Source organism: Geotrypetes seraphini, chromosome 1 (genome assembly GCF_902459505.1).
Source record: "Geotrypetes seraphini chromosome 1, aGeoSer1.1, whole genome shotgun sequence".
Lineage (NCBI taxonomy): Eukaryota > Metazoa > Chordata > Amphibia > Gymnophiona > Dermophiidae > Geotrypetes > Geotrypetes seraphini.
Window position 1 is genome coordinate 483,172,513 of NC_047084.1, and position 23,305 is coordinate 483,195,817.

At 43.2% G+C, this 23,305-nt stretch overlaps 1 protein-coding gene across 1 annotated transcript in view; it reads right to left on the reverse strand.

The window, feature by feature from the left end:
• Positions 1–23,305, reverse strand: part of ERMP1 (endoplasmic reticulum metallopeptidase 1) — a 189,571-nt gene that overhangs the window by 57,577 nt on the left and 108,689 nt on the right. Inside the window, exons 10-12 of the mRNA XM_033925775.1 lie at positions 20,765–20,955; positions 16,689–16,841; positions 14,738–14,937 (exon numbers count right to left, since the gene is read on the reverse strand). Of these exons, the coding sequence (XP_033781666.1) occupies positions 14,738–14,937; positions 16,689–16,841; positions 20,765–20,955 (544 nt within the window). The remainder of the gene's footprint in view (positions 1–14,737; positions 14,938–16,688; positions 16,842–20,764; positions 20,956–23,305) is intronic.

Below are 23,305 nucleotides of genomic sequence, written 5' to 3' on the forward strand. Positions count from 1 at the left end.
CTCTTTCTCTGTTGTGCATCTTCCATCTTAACTATTCTTGACTACTGTAATATTGTATATGTAGGGGTTCATATGAAAATTTTAAAGAGATTGAGAGTAGTCCAAAACACTGCTGTTCGCCTCATTTATGGCTTTAAAAAAATGGGTAACTTATAAAAACAGCGTGTTTATTCCGTATCTATTGCCGAATGGTCGTTATATGGGCAAGAGCAGCACGAAGGAATAAATAGCCCTGAAACCCCCAACCCCCCCCCCCAGGGTGAAACATGTCAGCTGATTAGTCCCTGTGAATCTGACCATGTAAAGCAAAGCTAAGTATTTACAGCATCTTTGAGCAATGTTGGTTCATTTTATTCACTTATAACATTTGATAAACATTGGACCCAATGAAGACTTGATGTATAAAGCCATATACTATGAAACTAAGTGAGTATAATGGTGACATCTCTGAGGGACCTTGAAAGCTTATGACTGTAGTGAGAGTTTCTTCAAGGATGATCTTACAAGATTATCTTTACACTGCATTGTATTAAAAAAAAAAAAAAAATGGGGAGCATATCACTCCTTTCTATTTGAAACTGCACTGGCTGCCGGTGGAGTCTAGAGTGCTGTTCAAGTTTTCATGCATCTGTTATAAAGTAGCTTTTGGTCTGTCACCAGGTTACTTACTTTCTCATTTTTCCTGGAGTCATTCTAATAAAAACACATGGAGAGTGCAGCTATTTACATATCCTTCTGTAAAATCCTGTCACTATAAGAAGTTCTTTTCTTTTCAGGCTGCCAAATTGAATACATGGCTCGGTAAAATGATGTTAGAAGCTTCTTCTTATTTAGATTTTAGGTAATTGCTAAAGACTAAATTATTTAATAAGTTGGTATGCTAATGTTGCTCCCTCAATTCTTAATTATGTTTATTTATCCCTTTGCATTTTTATCTACACGGTCTGCTTTTTACTCTGACGCATTATTGAAATATTTGTATTGTCTCCTTGTTGTATTTTACCAGGATACTTTTTATGGAATTGTATGTGTTGTTTTCTGTGCTGTGAGCCGCTTAGAACCTCCCCGGTATGGCGGCATATAAATAAATAATTATTATTATGATGCCCAGATCGCGAGACTCCTAAACTGCCTCTCAGAAATCAGAAACTAGATGTCTGCTAACAAATTGCAACTAAATACCTCCAAGACAGAACTCCTTTGGATCTGCAAATAACAATGCAACCACCCTATCCCTCGCTGTGCGGCAACCTATTGCTCTCCAGCCATATATCTCAAGTGGTAGCCATCATTTTACTACCTGCGACAACTACAAAACATAAGGAAATACTTTTCAGAGTCTGACTTCACCCAACTACTCTATGCCTTAGCACTCTCCTGCATGGATTACCACAATGCGCTATTCAATGGTCTAACGGTGAAGAACATACAACGTTTGGCTATGGGAAACCAGTGAGCCAACGCTAGAGCTCGGGAGACAGTGTCATGGGCATAGAGGTTTTTTAGAAGTTCGATTGCCGCATTTTGTACACGTTGGAGACGATGTGTCTTCAAGGGCCTGATGGGAGTATTGTTGTTTTTTTATTTCTTTATTCAGAGAAACCAAAGCAAAAAGCAAAATATCATGAAGTATAAAGCACAGTTCCTTACCGTAACAGGTGTTATCCAGGGACAGCAGGCAGCTACTCTTACATGCGGGTGACGTCATCCACAGAGCCCGGATGCGGACAGCCTCACAAGCAGACTTGCTTGAAGAAACTCAAATGTTTTGAGTCTGCCGCACCGCGCATGCGCGATTGCCTTCCCGCCCAGCACAGGGCGCGTCTCCCCAGTTCAGATAGCTAGCAGGGGAGGTGGGTGGGTTGTGAGAATAGCTGCCTGCTGTCCCTGGATAAGTAACTGTGCTTTATCCCAGGACAAGCAGGCAGCCTATTCTCACATGTGGGTGACCTCCAAGCTAAGCAGAATGGGATGCTGGGAGTGTTGGCAATTCAGGAGAATAAATTTTGTAACACTGCCTGGCCAAAATGGCCATCCCATCTGGAGAAAGCTTCCAGACAATAATGAGAGGTGAAAGTATGAACCGAGGACCAAGTGGCAGCTTTGCAAATTTCCTCAATAGGAGTGGTTCTGAGGAAAGCTACTGAAGCCGCCATGGCTCTGACTTTGTGGGCTGTGACTCGACTCTGTAGTTATAATCCAGCCTGGGCATAGCAGAAGAAGATACAAGCAGCCATCCAGTTGGAGATAGTATGCTTAGAGATTGGATGTTCCAACTTGTTTGGATCGAAGGAAACAAAAATTTGAGGAGCAGATCTATGTGATTTAGTGCGTTCTAAGTAGAAGGCCAAAGAACGCTTACAGTCCAGGGTATGAAGAGCTAATTCTCCAGGATGAGAATGAGGCCTTGGAAAAAACAATGGAAGTACAATGGATTGATTGAGATGAAATTCCGAAACCACTTTAGGTAAGAATTTAGGATGAGTACGGAGGACCACCTTGTCATGATGGAAAACTGTGAAAGGTGGATCAGCAACTAAAGCTTGCAGCTCACTGACTCTTGAAGCAGATGTAGGGCAATGAGAAACACCACTTTCCAAGTGAGATATTTCAGATGAGCCATATCCATTGGTTTAAAAGGAGGCTTCATCAATTGAGCAAGAACAACATTGAGATCCCAAACCACTGGAGGCGGTTTGAGAGGAGGTTTGACATTGAAAAGTCCTTTCATAAATCTGGAAACCACAGGATGAGCAGAAAGGGATTTCCCTTCAATAGGCTGATGGAAAGCAGCTAATGGAAAACAGCAATTGCACTAAGATGGACTCAAATGGATGTAGACTTGAGGCCAGAGGTAGATAAGTGCAGAAGATAATCCAAGACGGAAGACAAGGACGTATCTCTAGGCTCCTTATCATGAGAGATGCACCATGTAGATAATCTAGTTCATTTTTGGTGGTAGCATTGTCTAGTGGCAGGCTTTCTAGAAGCCTCTAAAATGTCCCGAACAAGTTCAGAAAACTGAAGAGGAGTTATGTTGAGAGGTACCAAGCTGTCAGGTATAGAGACTGCAGGTTGGGATGAAGAAGAGATCCTTGACTCTGTATAAGCAGAGATGGAAAAACTGGTAGAAGGTATGGCTCCCTCCTGCTGAGCTGAAGTAGAAGGGAGAACCAGGGTTGCCTGGGCCACCGAGGAGCTATTAGAATCATGGTGGCATGATCGTTCTTGAGCTTGGCAAGAGTCTTGAGAATGAGAGGGAACGCATACAGGAAGAGATTTGTCCATTCCAGAAGGAAAGCATCTGCCTCAAGGCGATGAGGAGAGTATAGCCTGGAGCAGAACTGAGGCAGCTTGTGGTTGTGGGGAGATGCAAAGAGATCTATTTGAGGAGTTCTCTACTGAGAAAAAATGTGATGAAGAGGCGAGGAATTGAGTGTCCATTCGTGAGGTTGCAGACGACGACTCAATTTGTCCACCAGACAGTTTTTCTCTCCTTGAATGTAGACTGCTTTCAGGAAGGTGCTGTGATGGATCGCCCAGTCCCACACCCTTTGAGCTTATTGACAAAGAGGAAGAGATCCTGTTCCTCCCTGCTTGTTGACTTAGTACATGGCGACTTGATTGTCTGTCCAAATAAGGACTACCTGGTCATGCAGACGATGCTGAAAAGCTTTGAGAGCATTGAAGATCGCTCTGAGTTCCAACAGATTGATGTAACACTGACGACCTTGAGTATGGAGACCGTCGAGATGAGCCAAGTGTAGGTCGAGGAATTTGTCGTGAGAACCTTCTGATGAGGAGTGTCTGGAACAATAAACCCTCTGAGAGATTGGAAGAGAGACTAGTCTCAATGAAGGAGTGACTATAATGTGTTGAGAGAGTAGGTCGCAAGCCTGCGCCTACTGAGAGGCCAGGGTCCACTGAGGAATTCTGAGGTGAAGTCTGGCAAAAGGAGTCACGTGAAAGGTCGAGGCCATGTGACCAATGTAGTACCATCATGTGTCTCGCTGAGAGTGAAGAAAGGGAAGACACTTTGCGGCAAGAAGAGCATCCAGACGCTGCTGAGTAAGAAATGCTCTGAGTTGGATAGTGTCCAGAAAAAAGCCTCCGAAGAACTGTAGGTTCTGAGAGGGCTGAAAGTGGGTATTTGGAAAGTTGGAACTATCTGCAGAGGTATCTGACCTGAGGAAGCTCAGGAGAAGGCTTAGCAGATTTACTCGAGGTTGAGGGCGTTCCAAACGAGGAATGGTCTGATGAGAGTCGAGGTCAAAGTCGTGGAGGCAGGAGGACACCCCGTAGCAGGCCTGACCGAATTGGAGGTCGAGGTGTAGCAGGGATTTCCATACCGAAAATCTTCTCCACTTGAATTTGATGATGTTTGAGGGCTCGAGGTTGAAGGGTAGCACAGCAAATGCACAACTCCGGGCAATGGTCAGGCCCCAGACACTGAAGATACCAGCAGTGTGGATCAGTGAGGGAGATCGCACACTGGCACTGGCTACACTTTTTGAAGCCTGTGACCGGCCGGGATATAGAAGGAAAGATAGCCGCTACAAAGTCCGAAGCCTGCAGGCTGAGGGCGTGCGACAGACCCCGTCAGTCAGTCAACAAAAAAAAATGAACTTTTTTTTTTTAAAACAATGATTGAAAGAAAAACACAGTGACATAGGTAATAAGTAAAATAAAATACAAGCCATGGTGAGAGAAGGCACGAAGCAAACAAAGTTCAGCGAAGAGCATCAAAGACGGACTTCTCAGCTCCGCGGAAAACCGAGAACTGAGGAGACGCGCCCTATGCTGGGCGGGAAGGCACTCGTGCATGCGCAGTGCAGCAGACTCAAAACTTCTGAGTTTCTTCAAGCAAGTCTGCTTGCAATGCTGTCCGCATCCGGGCTCCGTGGATGACGTCACCCACATGTGAGAATAGGCTGCCTGCTTGTCCTGGGATAAAACATAGCTTCCAACAGATCACATTGATAGGTGACGGTCACTCTGCAAATTTATGAACAATCCCCCCTCTCTAACCCCCTCCACCCCTATTAGGGAAATGGCTCAAGACTGATGCTAGTGTTCAGATTCTTGCACAACATGGTCCTGGGCTACGTGAATGGCCAAGCTTCTTCCATACATGCCGAACAGTCCCTGCACTCACAAGATGAAATATGCCTCAAAACGCCCCCTATGTTGTGCCCTAACAACTAGAGAACTGCTAAACGATGTGCCTACTCCCACATCATAATGAGCCACTGGAATCGACTGCCCCCATAGATCAGATCACTTGAAGGACTCCTCAACTTTAGGAAAAAACATACCTATTCACCTAACACCACCGCCAATGATCAATGGATTAAAAAGAAATGTATATTGGTATTAGATCCCAGTATTGTGTCAATGTTAGGATAAAAACTTGAATTAAAATTCTTCCATTGTTAAACTATGGAAAATTTAACCTGTAAAATTGTACATTATGTATATTGGTATCAGATCCCTAGTGTGTGTCAAGTTAGAATAATAACTTTTATTGAAAAACTTGTACTGTAGGGATAACTCTGACAAATGGTAACATATAAACTGTATATTAAGTATTGGTATTAGACCCCTAGTATATAACAAGTAGGATAAAATCTTGTATCACAAACTGTCTTGTAAATTATAACCTGTAAACTGTCTTGTATAAGGGTATAAAGCGAGACAGTGGCCCTTGTTATCATAAGATCACATTCCGTAGAATCATATTGCACTGTTAAAATGCTCATATCAGGGTGCCAGATAAAGATGGATGACTGCGAGCGCACACCACAAAGCCAGGAGGAAGAAAAGGACAGAGCCAGCTGAGTGACCAAATGCAACTCCTGCAGAGACTCAGAAATAAGATCCAGCAAAGCTTCAGACTTAAATAAGTGCAGAACTGTGGAATCATCTCTAGATCCATAGAGCCCCTGAAGGATCTGAAAATCCAACATACAGTCCGTGGTCCCCCTTCCTTGAAAGTGCTGTACTTATAAATAAGGGGTTAGCAAGCTAGTCATCAGCATAAAGATCAGGATCAGGCAGACCAAGGACAGCAGCTGACTGAGACAAGGACATACCCATAGAAGCAATGCTACCAAGAAATGCAGCTGAAGCGGAATGGGACGGCGCAGAGGAAAAACACCTGCCTTGAAATGCATTCCATAACTGTTTCAGAAATCTTGATAAAGTCTCCAGCTCCTGGGGCGCATAAATCACCCTTCAATGACTTAACCATGCGTTTTGTAGGCTGGCGAAGGGACCGCAGCCTTGCATATGGAACTATCAGCTGTGTTGGCCCTCCCCCCCCCAAAAAAAAAAGAGAAAGCCACCCCACCAGGCTAGCTGAGCATTTTGTCATCTGCTTGATCAGGGAGAGGCTAAGCTTTGTGCTGCTGCCCCTCCCGGCTGTGCCACATGGCACGTGAAAGACAAAGACTAGTTCATACTGAAAGTTAAGATTAAATTTGCCTCAAAAGATGCTAAGAGCAAGACACAATGGATTACAATGGGTTCATGAAATGCTAAAGATAACAATCTTCAGTTTCACTAAACAACTCCTTCCTGACCACAGAAGTCTGACAGTGTCTCAAAGCAGTTCCTGCTGAGAAGTCAAATGCAAGGAGGTCCATTGTGAAAGAGATCACATGAAAAGATAACACTAGACCAAACAGGAGTAACAATAGTCATGAAAACAGATTTGAAGTCAAAAGGGGTCATGAAACTGGGTTCTAAATGCCTGGAGGGGGGCAGGGGAGCCAAGTATAAGACTTCTGGGGCATACAGGAGAACAGGGGAGAATTTGATGTTATCCATAAGGAACCAAATAATCTGGTTAAAGCTTAAGTTATAGTAGTATATGGGGGGGTATTCAGGAAGTTAGGAAAGGTTTTAAGGTAATTTCACAGGAATGATGACCACCTCTGGCACATGGCAAGGTGGTCTTCAAGGCGCATACCTGTATGCAACCCAATACTAGGAGAAGTTTGAACTATGCAAGGATGGAGTTACAAGTATACACAATAATCAGCGCTTGCGATGTGAGGGGTCTCTTTCCTGGGTGTTTGTCTGGATTATTGGGGGGGGGGGAACGGGGACAAAGCCCAGCCATGGCATCCACTTAGCACTTTCTACTAATGTGATTGTTGCCTGAGCTCCGGCTGGGTGTCCCATAAATGCTAGAGGGCTTAATGTTGGACCCAAGAAACATTTGCTTTTTCAGGAACTATTACAGTTCAAAGCCCATATTGCTTTCATTCAAGAAACCCATTTACTACCCCATCATAAATGTCTTGAGGCATTCCAGATTCCCAGAACTCTATCTGGCCTCAATAGGAACAATAAAAAAAATCTAGGGGAGTTGGGATGGCAATTGCCATGGGGGTACAGGCAGATTGTAAAAAGGTTATTCGGGATCCTGGATCCTGAAGGGAGATTTCTTATCTTGGTGGCCAAAATAGAAACAGAAACATGATGGCAGATAAAGACCAAATGGCCCATCTAGTCTGGCCATCCACAATAACCATTATCTCTTTCTCTCTCTAAGAGATCCCACGTGCCTACCCCAGGCCCTTTTGAATTCAGACACAGTCTCTGTCTCCACCAACTCTTCTGGGAGACTGTTCCATGCATCTACCACCCTTTCTGTAAAAAAGTATTTCCTTAGATTACTCTGGAGCCAATCTACCTCTTACTTCATCCTATGCCCTCTCATTGCAGAGTTTCCTTTCAAATTAAAGAAGCTCGACTCATGTGCATTTACATTACGTAGGTATTTAAATGTCTCTATCATATCTCCCCTCTCCAGACTTTCCTCCAAATGTATACAGATTGAGATCTTTAAGTCTGTTCCCATATACCTTATGATGAAGACCACATATCATTTTAGTAGTCTTCTTCTGGACCGACTCCATCCTTTTTATATCTTTTTGAAGGTGTGGCCTCCAGAATTGTACACAATATTCTAAATGAGATCTCACCAAAGTCTTATTACAGGGGCATCATTACCTCCTTTTTCCTACTAACCATACCTCTCCATATGCAACCTAGCAACCTTCTAACTTTCGCCTTCACCTTTTCAACCTGTTTGGCCACCTTAAGATCATCACATACAATCACACCTAAGTCCCCGTTCTTCTGTTGTGCACATAAAGCAGATGCGACTTGGGGTAGTTTATCTCGAACCCCAGGAGGTGGAGGAAGGAGATGGTGTGCTGAGTGGCTTGTAGCACAAGAGGAGGACGTAGGTGCTTTCACTAACCAATCGTCCAAGTAGGGGAACACCTGGAGGTTGTGGGACCTGAGAAAGGCCGCCACCCACAATGAGGCACTTAGTGAACACCCTGGGCGATGATGCAAGGCCAAAGGGTAGCACTTTGTACTGATAGTGACGGTGCTGTACCTGAAATCGAAGGTAGCGACGTGAAGTCAGATGGATTGGAATGTGAGTGTAGGCCTCTTTGAGGTCTAGGGAACATAGCCAGTCATGTTGAGAGAGAAGAGGGTAAAGCGTGGCAAGGGAGAGCATTCTGAACTTTTCATTGACCAGGACACTTGTTGAGGTCCCGGAGATCGAGGATGGGACAGAGGTCTCCTGTCTTCTTGGGAACCAGGAAGTAGCTGGAGTAGAATCCCTGACCCCTTTGGTCTGGGGGTACCTCTTCGATGGCATTGAGAAGAAGGAAAGATTGGACCTCCCTCAGGAGGAGAAGGGATTGGGAGGAGTGAGAAACAGACTCTATGGGAGGAATTGTCTGTGGAAGAGTCTGGAAGTTGAGAGAGTAGCCGTGGCGAATGATGTTGAGGACCCACAGGTCTGATGTGATGACTGCCCAAAGGCTGAGAAAGAGTTGAAGGCGTCCTCCGATTGGCTGAGGAAGAGGCAATGATGGTGGGAGACTGGCTATGCCCTGGAGAAAAGAGTCAAAAGGGCTGAGATGGTTTTGACGGAGGGAGAGGCTTGGCAGGTTGGTGAGACTGTGAGCGAGCCTGAGTTTGATGCTGTTGACGAGGTCGGCGAGGCTGTTGTTGAGGCGGGTTGAGAGGTCTGGCCGAGAACCTAGCGTTGGTAGGAAGACTGCTGTCTGTAAGGGCAAGCAGGTGTAGTCTTCTTCTTAGATTTTATGAGAGTATCCCACCTGGTCTCGTGTGCCGAGAAGTTTCTGGGTGGTTGAGTCCAGGGACTCCCCGAAGAGTTCATCACCAAGACAAGGTGCGTTAGCCAGGCGGTCTTGGTGATTAATGTCGAGGGTCAGAAACTCTCAGCCAGGCCAGGCGTCTCATGGCAACAGCCATGGCAGATGCTCGAGAGGTCAGCTCAAAAGAGTCATAAATGGAGCGCACCATGAATTTCCGGAGTTGGAGTAAACTGGAAATTTGTTGTTGAAAAACAGGGACCTTACGTTCAGGGATGTACTTCTGTAAGGAGGAGAGTTGTTGCACCAAATGCTTCATGTAGAAGGAGAAGTGGAAGGTGTAAATTATTCGCCCTGTTGGTAAGCATGGAATTCTGATAAAGGCGCTTGCCAAATTTATCCATCGTTCTGCCCTCTCTGCCAGGAGGGGGTGGAGGGCATAAACACTGGGAGCCATGGGTTTTCTTTAAGGTGGACTCCACTAGAAGGGATTCATGGGCAGTTGAGGTTTGTCGAACCCCGGATAGGAATGACCCTGTATAAACTATCCAGTTTCCGAGGGGCTCCCGGTACCGTGAGAGGGTTTTCCCAATTTTTGTAAAAAGTTTCCCTTAAGATGTCGTGGACGGGTAACTTCAAAAATTCTTTGGGGGGGTTGTTCGAAGTCTAAGGTGTCAAGAAAAGCCTGGGACTTCTTAGAGTCGGATTCCAACAGGATAGAAAGAGCCGCCGACATTTCCTTAGAAATTTAGTGAATGAGGACTGTTCAGGTTTGGAACTGGTATCGACCATCGAGGGTTCCTCGTCCGTTGATGAAGCCTCATCATCGGTACCGGGTGGGGATTCTTCCCATAAGTCCGAGTCCCTGACGTCGGTGTGCGCAGGACGGGACGGTGGTGTGGATGGCTCAGTGTGGCGAGTCTTAGAGAGAGATTTGCCAGAGCGCATCGAGACGGTACCGGGGGGAGGAAGACCGGTGCCGGTCCTGGTCTCGGGGAGACCGGTGTCGGTCTTGACGTCTGGGAGGGTCGGCATCAGAGCGTGGTTGCACGGGGGGGATTGAGTGGTTCAGCCGCAAGCACTGGCATGGGCGTGTTCAACGGTACTGATGGTGTCGACACCGGTGGTATGGTTCGAGGCTCGGGCCGGTCCGGTACCGGAAGGAGTGGGGGCCAGCATTGCTGGGCAACAAGCGTTGGAGTTGTTGCTGTAGTTGCTCCTGCAATTGGTTTTGGAGTATGGCCGCAATGCGGTCGTCCAGAGGAGGCACCGGTACTGCTTTTTTCTTTTTCGGTACCATAGGTGCCGCTTCATGCCCCGGCGATGAGGAGGCCGATGAGGAGGCACTCACCGAAATCGGGGCAGAGCGTTTTCGGGGTCGGCGTGATGCCGGGAGAACCGGCGTCACCGCTGTGGCAGGAGGGCGCTCAAGGGAAAGTGGAAGGCTTTTTAGCCGGCTTACCTGGTGCCAGCGACCCCGAGGAAGGATCAGGCGTCGAAGTAGTCGGTGCCGACTTTTGCAGTGCCGTCAACGGCGCGGCCGATTCCATGGCAGAGACCCGGTACCGAAAAGGATATTCTGTTGGATCTGTCCTATTTTTTAATGTATGTTTTTTAAGAGTAGCACAGCGGGTGCAGGTGTCAGCCCGATACTCTGGACCCAGGCACTGTAGGCACCAATTGTGCGGGTCAGTGAGAGAGATCGGGCGTGCACACCGCTGGCACTTCTTAAAGCCCGGCTGAGGGGGCATGAAGGGAAACACGGCCTCCGCAAAATCAAAACCAGAGGCCTGTATGGTGGCAACAGGCCCCGCCGGGGCCGGTCCTGAAAAATAAAGAAAAAAGAAAAAGCGAAGTTTTTTGTTTTTTTTTGACGGAAAAGAAACCCGAGAGGAAAAGAACAAAAAAGAAGAAAATTTCGCGAGCGGGAAGGCAAAAATCAGATTTTTCAACAGCCGTTGAAAACACATGCGTCTTCTTCGCTCCGCGGAAACGAAGAAACTAGGGACCACGCACTCCTCCATCGGGCGGGAAGGCACTCACGCATGCGCGGTGCGGCCAACTAGAACATTCTAGTTAAAAAGTGTCCGTACCGGGGCTCCGTCGGTGACGTCACCCATGCGTTAAGATATGCTGCCTGCTTGTCCTGGGATAAGCTCTTTACTCCCTAATCTGTACCGTTCCCTCAGGTTTTTGCAGCCCAAATGCATGACCTTGCATTTCTAAGCATTAAATTTTAACTGCCAAATTTCAGACCATTCTTCAAGCTTTGCCAGGTCTTTCTTCATGTTATTCACACCATCTGTGTGTGTCTACTCTATTGCAGATTTTCGTATCATCTGCAGAGGCAAATCTTACCCAACAACCCTTCAGCAATATCGTTTATAAAAATGTTAAAAAGAATAGGCCCAAGAACAGAACCTTGAGGCACACCACTGGTAACGTCCTTTCCTAAGAGCGATCTCCATTCATCACTACCCTCTGTCGCCTTCCACTGAACCAGTTCTTGACCCAGCCTGTCCCTTTGTGACCCATCCCATGTGCACTTAGTTTATTTATTAGACGTCTGTGTGGAACACTGTCAAAGGCTTTGCTAAAATCTAAATACATCCTCTATCCAATTCTCTGGTGACCCTGTCAAACAAATTGATCAGATTTGTCTGGCAAGTCCTACCTCTAGTGAATCCATGTTGCCTCCGGTCCTGTAATCCACAGGATTCCAGAAACTTGACCATTCTCTGTTTTAAAAGTGTTTACATTAATTTGCTTACCACAGAAGTCAGACTTACCGGCCCTTCGCCAGTCCTCCGGTATCACTCCTGACTCTAAGAGACTTGGTGAAAAGGTCAGTCAGTGGAGCTACTAGAACTTCCCTATGTTCCTTCAGCACCCTAGGATGTACACCATCCAGCCCCATTACTTTGTCTACCTTTATTTTAGCTAGCTCCTCACGAACACAACCATCTGAAAATCGACCAGGGTCTATTAGTACTCCATCCTTATTCATGTTTGTCTTTTGCGGTCCTGTTCCCGGCACTTCAACCGTGAACACAAAACAGAAATATCTGTTAAACAATTCGGCCTTTTCTTTATCAGATTCTACATATTCCTCCCCTTCACCTTTGAGTTTCACAATGCCACATTTGAACTTCTTCCTATCACTAATATATCTAAAAAAATGTCTTGTCTCCCCGTTTTACCATGTCAGCTATTTTTTCTTCCATTTGCATCTTTGCTTTCTTGACTACAAGACCAGCCTCTCAACTTTTCCAAATATTTTTGCCTGTCTTTCTCTTTCTGCGATCTTTTGTAGTTTATGAATTCTAGCCTCTTATCCCTTACCTTCTAGCTACTACTTTTGAGAACAAAAGTGGTCTTCTTTTCCTCTTACTTTTACTACTTGCCTCACAAAAAGGTTTGTCACCCTTACAATCTCTCCTTTCAGTATTGCCCACCGCATTTTCACTCCTTCCAGACATTCCCATCCAGACAATAATTCCTTGACGTAAACCCCCATCTGAACAGTTAGGGTTTTTTTTTTCCAAGTCTAGAACCTTTGCTTTTGAATGAGCCCTCTCTATACCCATCTTAATATTAAACTGTACCATGCAGTGATCACTGGATGCCAGATGATCACCCACTGTAAAATCAGAAACCCTTTTCCCATTTGTAAGCACTAAATCCAGTTTGGAACCCCATGTGGGTTCCATTACCAACTTCTGGAACAGTTCTCCTTGTAGAGAATCCAGAATATCCCTACTTCTAGAAGACCCTGCAATAGGGATACCCCAATCAACATCCAGCATGTTAAAATCACCTATTAGCAAGACTTCCCCTTTTTTTAGATATATTCTGAATGTCTTCTATTAAATCTCTATCTACTTCTTCCATCTGTGAAGGAGGCCTGTATATCACACCAATGTAAATATATTCACCATTCCCTCTTTCCAAATTGATCCACAGTGCCTCTTCCTTGCCCTGCAGATCCTACAATTGTGTGGCTTTAATATGTTCTTTAACATATAACGCTACTCCTCCTTTTCTTCCTACCCTATCTTTCCTGAACAGATTATAACCCAGTATAAACTACTTCCAGTCATGGTTCTCTGTGAACTATGTCTCTGTGATCGCCACTATATCCAACTCCTCTTCTTCCATCACAGTTTCTAGATCCAGAATCTTGTTTCCCATACTTCAAGCATTAGTATATACTGCTTTCCAGACATTGCCCCCTTTTCTCATCCGTGTAGGGATATTAAGTGATTTACTTACCTGAGGGCTTATACTCACCCGGGAGCTTTAATCACCCTGCCCCATCACTTCTAGTTTAAAGCCCTCTTTAGTAGATTAGCCAGCCTGCTGGCAAAGACACTTCTTCCCGTCTTTGATATATGTACACCATCCCTTCTCAGCAGCCCTTGGAAGATCATCCCATGGTCTAGGAAGCCAAAATGCTCTCGACTATACCAGTCTTGAAGTATTCAGAGACAAATATGCCTTCAGTTCAGAAACTGTATTACCTTAACTTATGCAAGGAAGAAGTAGTGGCTGAAGAACCAATTGGACTGGACATTACTGGTTTCCTGGAATCTTCCCAGGTAGAAATTAATGCTAGAGCCACACTATTAGTGACATTTGTCTTTTTTCAAGACAAAGAAGCAATTCTTCGACTATTCTATAAAACTGAAAAAGCTGAGTTTTTTGGCTCTAAGGTTGCTATGTTTCCAGATGTTTCTAAATGGACACAATCTCGACGAAAGAAGTTTTTAACCTTTCGTCAAGCAGTTTTGAATTTGGGGGCTACCTTTCAACTACGCTTTCCATGTAAATGTTGTATTTCCTATCAAAGTAATCGTTATGTTTTTTATGAACCTGAACAATTACAATTTTTCCTGCAAGGCAATGCAGTTTCCAGAAAACCGGATAGTGAACCCATTGCCCACGAACCTGATCGAATACTCCATACTTCCTTTTGCCTTTTCTAAGTTTCAACTTCCCTTGGTTGTGAAAGGGTTTTTTCTCCCTCTGTTTTTGTGGACTGTATTGTTGTAACTAAGATATGGAAAAATTTGCTTTCAGGAGTTGTATTTTTAATTTCTTATTCAAAGTTTGTTTGCTTTGATGTAAATAAAAGACAATAAATAGAAAAAAAGAAAAGAAAAAGAAATGGTATAACGATCAAATTATTGTTTGTGACCTAATAATTTTAAAGCTGTATTTTATAATGCTTGAAGACGTCTTAAATTAAAACTTGAGATTCCTGCACAGACTACATTACAATAGTCAATTTTTGATACAAAGGAAGCATGGATTAAAGTATGTAAATTGCACTTTTGTACCCTTTTGTGCCCTCTAAAACAAAAGCCTGCTTCACATTTAAACCTCTTAACCCAGTGTGCACAGTTCATCTACTACTATTTGGGTTTTTGTCAGGTACTTGTGATCTGGACTGGCCACCTGTGAAGACAGGATATTGGCTAGATGGACCATTGGTCTGATCACTAAGACTATTCTTATGTTCTTATCTATGTCCCCAACATTCACTCACACTAAAAAAAAAAAAACCCACAAAAAACCCCTAGAAAACTAACCTGAGAAGAAACTGAACCGGCAGAAACCAAGGGAAGCCACAGAAAGGAACGTCATCACACACAGCCCGGACAGTGTCATTGATTTCTGGTATATGAGGAGTGATGTATGATAGTCCAGTGTAATCAAAGCCATTAATCCAAATCCCAGAATCCCGTTTGACTACGTTTCCATCCAAATCATGAAATGTCCTAGTTGTGTGCTGATGGTTTAAAAAAAAAAAAAAAAAGTGGAAGAAAATAGAGTGGGGAGGAAGAAAAAGCAAGTCTTTATAAAACATACATGAACAAAAGGTTTAATGCTTCTCAATTCTCACCTCATTTTCCTACCACCAGATGAAGAGAATATTTTCCTGAGTGAGACTGACTAAAAGATGTACCTAGGATTAATCTAGGTTTTTATAGCTAATAGACTCTTAAAAGAGAACAGCTTTCTGAACAGCCTGTAACTTCACAAAAGAATTCTTTACCATAGAATGCCTTACCAGTAACTCTCCGTAAAGAAGTATCCTTAAAGAAGTTCAAAGCCCAGTTGAAGACATTAGTATTTTGTGATTATGCCCCTGGATGCTTGATCTCTCTGGGGTCATGAAGCCTGTTTGTAAACTAAAGTTTTTACTCTGAGGGCTGGATTCTTAAAACTCATCAGTAAAATCCGGCAGGTCAATGTAGTGGCCGTAGTGGAAGCAATTTTTCTTTTACTGACGATTCTCAGCATAACAGCATGTAAATTATATGCACACTATTGTGCAAAGAATCATCTGTAAAGGGGGGGGGAGGAACTGTGCCTGGTACTTGCTCAGAAGAGTAATCACTAGGTACAGCTCCTCCCTTCTGTCAAGGCTGCTCTCCCTGCCCCGATCAACTGAGCCGATCTTCCCAAGTCCTGCCGGCTCAGCTGATTAACTGGCAGGGAGAGCAGCAACAATTCATTTGCATAAGGTAGCGTTGTGGTATGGTGGGAAAATATTTACAACATTTGACATCAACTTCATTCAGGACATGACACATTAAATTTCCTAAGAATCGGCTGAGTTCTGTAGAAGATATGACAAAAAACATTTTGCTGTGGGGTTTTTTTTTTTGTTTACAGTGCACATTTACATAGTAGAAATCGGAGGTTGCTAGGAAACACAGAAAAAAGCACAGTGAGCCAGTTCTGAGAATTGGCTGGTATAATTCTTGGACGTTAAGCTGTCTAGGACTGGTTTAGCGTCCATCGTTAAATGCATGGTGAGTTTTGAGAATCTGGCTATGAGTGTTTTTTCTACTGATTGATATCTTTTCTATTTTTAAATGGAGTTCACTTTCAGGGCTTTTAGTTTTAGTTAATATGTACACAGTTCTTGGCCTATCTTATTCAGAAAGAGCGGTTTAGCAAATGCAAAAATAAATAAAACACAAAAAAAGGTCTGTTTAAGTGATATTGATGACAGCAGTCAGCTCAAGAATCCAGAGAGGCAGCCGTTAAAATAAGTATGCATGCTGAAATAATATTTAAGTTCACTTCCAGATACATAATTCACAAAGAATTGTAAGTTTTATAAAAAAAAATGCACTACTGAAGATTTACCAAAGACAATAACTTCTTAACACTTTACATGCTAGCCATAAAATTGCCTATCAAGGGAATACTAGGAAACTCTGCTGCACATGAGACCAAAACAGCCCCTTATAGATTAATTTCAAGCAACTTCAAAAGACCAATGGGGTTTGGTATTGAATATTTCTCATCCAAAACCATGGGCAGAGTAATCAATTTTAAATATTTATTTAGAACATTGTGGTACTACCTATTTTAAAAGGTAGATATGCTTTTGCAGTAGAAATATGTAAATACAAAGTGCTCAGATGCCTCCTGACGAAGAGCAACCAACGCAATTTTAGAGGACCAAGTTTTCTGTCAGGTGATAATGGACCCTGGATTATTAATTTTGTACAATTAGCTGCTTACCTGGAGAAAGATCCGCTTGGGTTTTGGATTGGCAGAATCTGAACTGTAGGGGAAAAAAGCCCCACTGCATACTAGAATCAGTGTTACTGCAGACAATAATGCCATCGCTAGCAAGGTCTTCTTCATGCTTTTTGTTAGGTAAACAAAATGGACCTGGAAAGATTAAGAGAGGAAAACAAATCATACCCCCACTGGCTATGTTAGCACTATTTTGAATAAGTCATCTGCAAATGACTACCTTTTACAGATCAGTTGATGTGTTAAAACACTGGTTTTAGTACAGATAAAAAGAAGGGAATAGGTTTATTATAAAAACTGACCAATTGCTTCCAATTTTTCAAACAATTTATTCACCCATAATAGTGCACCGATTCCCATTCCATATCTTCTTAATTTCCTTAGGAATCTCATCTGAGATTTTATCAAACGCTTTCTGAAAATCCAAATTGAATACTAGCTTGCCCTTATTCCTATGTGGGTCAATATTAGGGATCGAGCCAGCTTGATCAAACATCCACCGATTGGGCCAGTGGCTCAAGGCAATTTGCTGCCTGAGGCAAGGGATGAGCTGGCGCTCTCCTCTCCCCCCCTCCCCCCATCCCGAGTATCAAAAATGGGGGTGGGGTAAGGGCTGCCTCAACTATTAGGCAAGACTGGTCAGTTGCTTATGGCAGCAGCTTCTTAGAGAGTAGTAACTTCAGTAACATAGTAAATGACAGCAGAGCTTCACATACTACTTTTAGGCCCAAGTCACCCATGTTTAAAGTAGAACAAAAGATTTTGTCAGACAAACTCAAAGAACCATGTTTCTCGTCACACATACTTTATCTTCTTTTCTACAAAAACACAAAGGAGATATATGATGCTCAATCAAGGAGCAAAATAAGAAAGAAAGCAAAAGAAAAGCTCAGTTTAACACACCATAATAAAATTAGTTATAATATAGTAATATTAGTTAGCTGCTATTCTACCTCCCCACAGCATGCAGATCAGAACTAGAACCATACAAAAAAAAGTCACCATACAAAAAAAAAATAAATCCGGATTTTCACGTTATCTGAGCAATAGCAACACAAAGCTCTCCAGTACCAGGCACACTGTGAAATACAAAGCCTGAAAAGGGGCTCCATATTTTGTACTGAATATAGCACAAAAATATCTGCAATTAATATTGCCCAAAGCTAACATATTTCAATTAATAAATTCCAAATAAAACACTTTATTCTACCTTTGTTTTCTGGACGGTTTCATGTTCTATTATGGTGGTTCCAGTTACTTGTGTGCTTTTCTGTCTTTCTTCTGTTTCCAGTGGCTGTTGTCTCTTTTTCAATTCTCCTTTCTCCTCTTGCCTTGTTCCCTCTGACATACTGATTTTTTCTTTAAAGTTCTTTCTTTCCTTTGTGGGGTTTATTTTTGCCAGTCCATTCAGCCTACTCCTTTCTACTTTTCACCCACATATCAACTTTCCATCTTCTTCTCTTACCCCCTAGCTCTCCCATTTCCCATCTTGCCCCTTTCCTAGTCTCCTATTCTCATTTATTTTTCACCTATTCCCTACTACTACATGTCTATTCTCTGTACTAGGGCTGTCCGACTCAGGGGAAAATTTTTCAATTTGATTCACCCTGTTGAATCAATTTTTTGATTCGATTCCAATGACATAGCTTTTTAATTTTAAACATGTTATTTAATCAAGGCAATATCGGGGAGAGTTCCAGTGAGCTCGAACGGAATAGCAGCTTAATTCAGAGCTCCTGCGAGGTTTGCTTCTAATTTGCTGTTAGCAACGGGAATTTTAATCCTTTTTAGTTTTAAGTATTATAATTATACTTACTAAATAGTGAGGATGTCTACTGGTAAAGGAGGAAAGCATCCGAAATCGGATTTGGTCTCCCCATCAAAAAATCCTGATTCTAACACTGATATAACTCAGTTTCAGCAGTTAATTAATGAAATCAGAGAAGTCAAAGAGGTGGTTATAACTACTAAAGAAGATATTGAAGAAATCAAACAGGATATAAACAAAATGGAAAATAAACAATTGGCTACTGAAGAGTCACTGAAAGAAGCACAGCGTCACTTTAACAAACTGTCTCTGCTTGAATAGGAACTTGAAGAAGTTCATAATCGGGCCAGGAAAACCAATTTCAGACTCTTAGGTCTACAATAGGGCAGAGGGGGAAATGATCTTATAAAGTTTTTGTTAAAATTTATTCCATCTCTACTTGATCTCAAGTTTGAGCAGACTTTTGAAATTGAATCAGCTCACCGTGTTTCTTCACAATGGCTGCCTGAGGGGAAAAATCCAAGACCCATAGTAGTAAGGTTACTACGATTTAATCAGCTAACTGCTATCATGCAAAAGGCTAAGATCAAGGCACCTCTCAAGCATGAGAGAAATAATATCTGTCTTGTTCCAGATGGAATCAGCCACGAGGACACGAAAAAACTTGGTCCCGAAGCAGCCATTGCAGCCTAAAGTCCTGCCCCTTCTTCACCTGCTGCAACCTATCCCCACTGTCCCACGAAGCAGGAGACAAACTAGCCAATTGCACTGCACCCTCCCCAAAACTCCCACCCCTAAACCCTCTGGGAGCCAATCCCAACGGGCCAACACGCAGGCCTTCCAGCCCCATGTTATCTGTGCCAGTCGAGGCGAGCTCTCGGGCTGACTTTAACATCTGGACCAGGAAAGGCCCAGTTGTCCCTAAATTCCTAACCCCCCTTCCCCTACCTAAAACCTACCTATAGCAATTAAACCAAAATAACCACAAAACTCTATTTTGGTAAAACCGAGTCGCAGCTCTGTTATTAAACAGTTAATTAAAACAAAATCGAGCTACCAGAAGGATACCCAAGTAGCTTTTTGCCTATGACCCCCATCTCTGCCCCAGCAAGGGTCTGGGGGTGGCAGGGACCTCCCTGCCCCCTTCGAACGGGTCCCCAGCCCGCCTGGACACCCCATTCAAACAGCTGCCTACCATCCACTCATCTCACGATGAGCCCCAATTGGTAGCTCGATACCCGCCAAAAGCCTGTAATCACTTACAGGCTCCCCCACAATGAACAGAGCTACGAGCACCAGAATTCCCTCAACAAAGACTCATAACAGGTGGCAAAGTCATTGAGGAACAAATCCAATCCAATGTCCCACAAATAGGTTTATATAATGCTAAATATTCTAAGTGGCAAACTAAACTACTTAGATGGGGCCTAGCGGCTGCTAAATGTTTGATAGCTGGTTCTTGGAAGACCGCTGGGGCACCTAGCCGGGAGGCCTGGTGTTTGAGATTACAACAGTTGGGGCATATGGAGGCGATAGTGGCTCAACTCAGAGGACATTTTGTTCTTTCTGTGGGAACATGGGCTTTAATTTCTGAAAAACTGATGACTTTGCAAGTGGGGTGATTTTATTTTCTTTGCTGTACATTTTTTTCTTAGGGAATGGGGGCTATGATTGGTTAGGAGTTCTTCGGGGGGAAGGGGGGGAGATGGATGTTATTGTACAGCCCGCTGAATAGAAGGCTAGATAGAAGATTTTGTTAAATTTGCCTGGAGGCTGTTAATGTTTCATTTTTTCTTTTCTCTTACTATGGAATTACTATATTGTTCTGTTTGTTATACTGTGCAGTAACTATTTGTTATGCAGTTGTTCGCTTGTATATTTTGAAAAAAATTAATAAAAATCTTAAATATCCAAAAGAGAACTCTTGGGGGATCAGCAGCCACATCTAAAAAATTAAAAACTTTTGACATGCTGACAACCTGTTTAAGAGACTAATGGACAGGAGAATAAAAAAAATGACAAGGTTGTCCAATCTCTCTCAAATAAAGTCAGCAGTGTAAAAAAGAACACAAATGTAGAAGGGGCCTAGCCAGGACTACAGAAGAAATTCCAGGTTTGCAAAACCTTTTCCAAAAGACTTTAGGAGAAACTCTATCAGTGTTGTAGAAAAGATTCATCTAAATTTATGATTGGTCATCCTGAATGCCCCTCAGAGAATGCATTGTACCATATCAAATACAATATCAGCATAAGATAATAAATATAGCAATGAAAGTAAATCCTGACTTACAAAACAGGTCGAGAGGATAATGGTACATCCCACGATTAAGGAGGCCAGAACAACATCAGGGGGGATCTCAGTACCACTGCGGCCCAGGATAGGCGTGAACATTTCAAAAACTGCCCACCCTAGGTATAATGTATGGAGGCATGGTACAAACATTCCCAGCAGGTATATCAGGACAAATTTCACTGTGGCACCTAAAAGGGGAAAAAAAACCCTAAATATAAACACATCCTTAGGGTTTGTGAACTCTTGTACAAAGTTTTAAATGCAATTAGCGTGTGCCCAGCCAGCACAGGCATAACTTGAAGTGAGCACAGAGGAAAGAAGTGCCTCTCTCCAATACACCCCAAAATGTTGTAGATGCTAGTGCTCAATTGGTTTACTTTTGTCTCTTCAAAGTAAGCAGGCAAGCTACACCTATTACATTTCATTACATTAGTGTCTTCTATTCCACCAATACAGAATTGGTCTGGGCATACCCAGTGAGATTACAAGATAGAGAATTAGAAGAAGCATTAAGGTCAGGGGATATATTGAGAAGGTTAGTTTGACTTGACAAATTTCCTGAATAACTTGGTTTTTAATTCTCTCCTGAAGGTTTTGTAGTTGGATGTTATGATCAGCAGGTTGGAGACATGGTGGTCTAGTTTCGCTGCTTGGGTAGCTAATAGGCCGTCATACATTTTCTTACGTTGTATGCCTTTGATTGGTGGGTGAGTGAAGGGGGCCTGTATTCTCCTTGGTCTGTATGTGTTGTTCCTGGTTAGGCGATTGTGAAGATCATAACACAGACACACCTTTAACTCTCAACTCACACAGTTTTTTATATTGCAGGAAGCAACTTCTTTAGCTACTTGTACTGTTTTGGTTTTCAAAAGTGTAAAAGTATACAGAACAAAAAACAAGGAAGAAAGGTAAGCAGCAATTCACAGGAATTTATGTGTTTAACTTACAGCAGGATCTTGGCCCCTGATTTTTAAGAAAACATAAAAAATACAAAATGCAGAATAACGTCGGGGCAGTATGTCTTACAGTGCTCATTATACCGTATTTTTCACTCCATTGGACGCACCTGACCATAAGACGCACCCTAAATTTAGAGGAGGAAAACAAGAAAAAACCCATTCTGAACCAAATTCTCCCTGACAGGCTCTGCACCCAACCCCACACTCCTTGCCAAGCTCTGCACACTGTCCCCCCTCTGGTGGTCTAGTGTTAGGCCGGGACAGGGCAGGCAGGGATAGAGAACAGGGTCGGTAGGTAGCGAGGCAGGCCTCGCCTCTCCCCCCCCCAGCAGGCAGCAGGAAAGCCCCAGCCTCTCCCTCCCAGGCAGGCAGCAGGCAGTCCCTGGCCTCTCCCTCCCTACCCCCCAGGCAGGCAAGAGGCAGGCCTTGGCCCTCTTCTTCCTCCTCCCCCTCCCCTCTTGTGGGAAGCAGCGCGGGACCAGGCAGGCAACCCGGTGTGCCGCTATGCCGCCAGAGAACAGAAGAGGAGGCAGCCACGTCTGCCATTCTCGGTGTAAGCGGGGACCAGGCAGCCAGCAACCCTTCTGCGCCACTCTCAGCGAGTGAGGAACCAGAAGTTAAAAAAATAAAAAAAAAAGGTACGCGCAGGGGGAGGGAGGAGGAAGAGAGCCGGCAAGAAAGGGAGGGTGGCAACATTAAAATAAGTTAACTTGGGGGGGCTCGCTTTGCGTATTCACTCTAAGATGCACCCTTATTTCTACCCACTTTTGGGGGGAAAAAGTGCGTCTAATGTAGCAAAAAATACGGTATATCATCATTTCTAAGATTTATTCTGCTGCCCCATACTACCTCACTTTTTATTTCCCTTCTGACCCTTGTATTCTGCAATAGCAGCACAAGCATCATTGAAACAAGCATACAAATCACCAACACGAAATTCAGTAAGAGCAATATTGGCAAAAGTATGCAAGAGAATGTACATCTAAAATAAATTCTACAAAACAGACAGCAGCAAATTAAATCCAGTCAAAATACAAATCAACACTATTATAATGTAGATACAGCCAACGTCAAATGGAGGGAAACAATAAAAACCCAAAAGCAAGAGCCCATGAAAAACAAGAGCCCAAAGCAATCTAATGAAACATCTATCAAATCTATGATTTAATCACACAATATCACCAAGCAATAACTCTATTACAGTTTCACATTTTTATCCTTAAGAAAAACTACCAAAGGAGTAGAATCTACTACTACTACTACTATTATTATTATTAATTATTTCTATAATGCTACCTGACATACGCAGTGCTGTACAGAGAGTCATAAAAAGACAGTCCCTGCTCGAAAGAGCTTACAATCTAGACCATGGATGTCAAATGTTGGTCCTCGAGGGCTGCAATCCAGTTGGGTTTTCAGGATTTCCCCAATGAATATGCATGAGATCTATTTGCATGCACTGCTTTCGTTGTATGTTAATAGAGCTCATGCATATTCACTGCGCACTAACAAACCAGGACTTATAAGTTATATTTCAATAGCTCTCGATAACAATATATAAAATCAACATAAAAAAGCT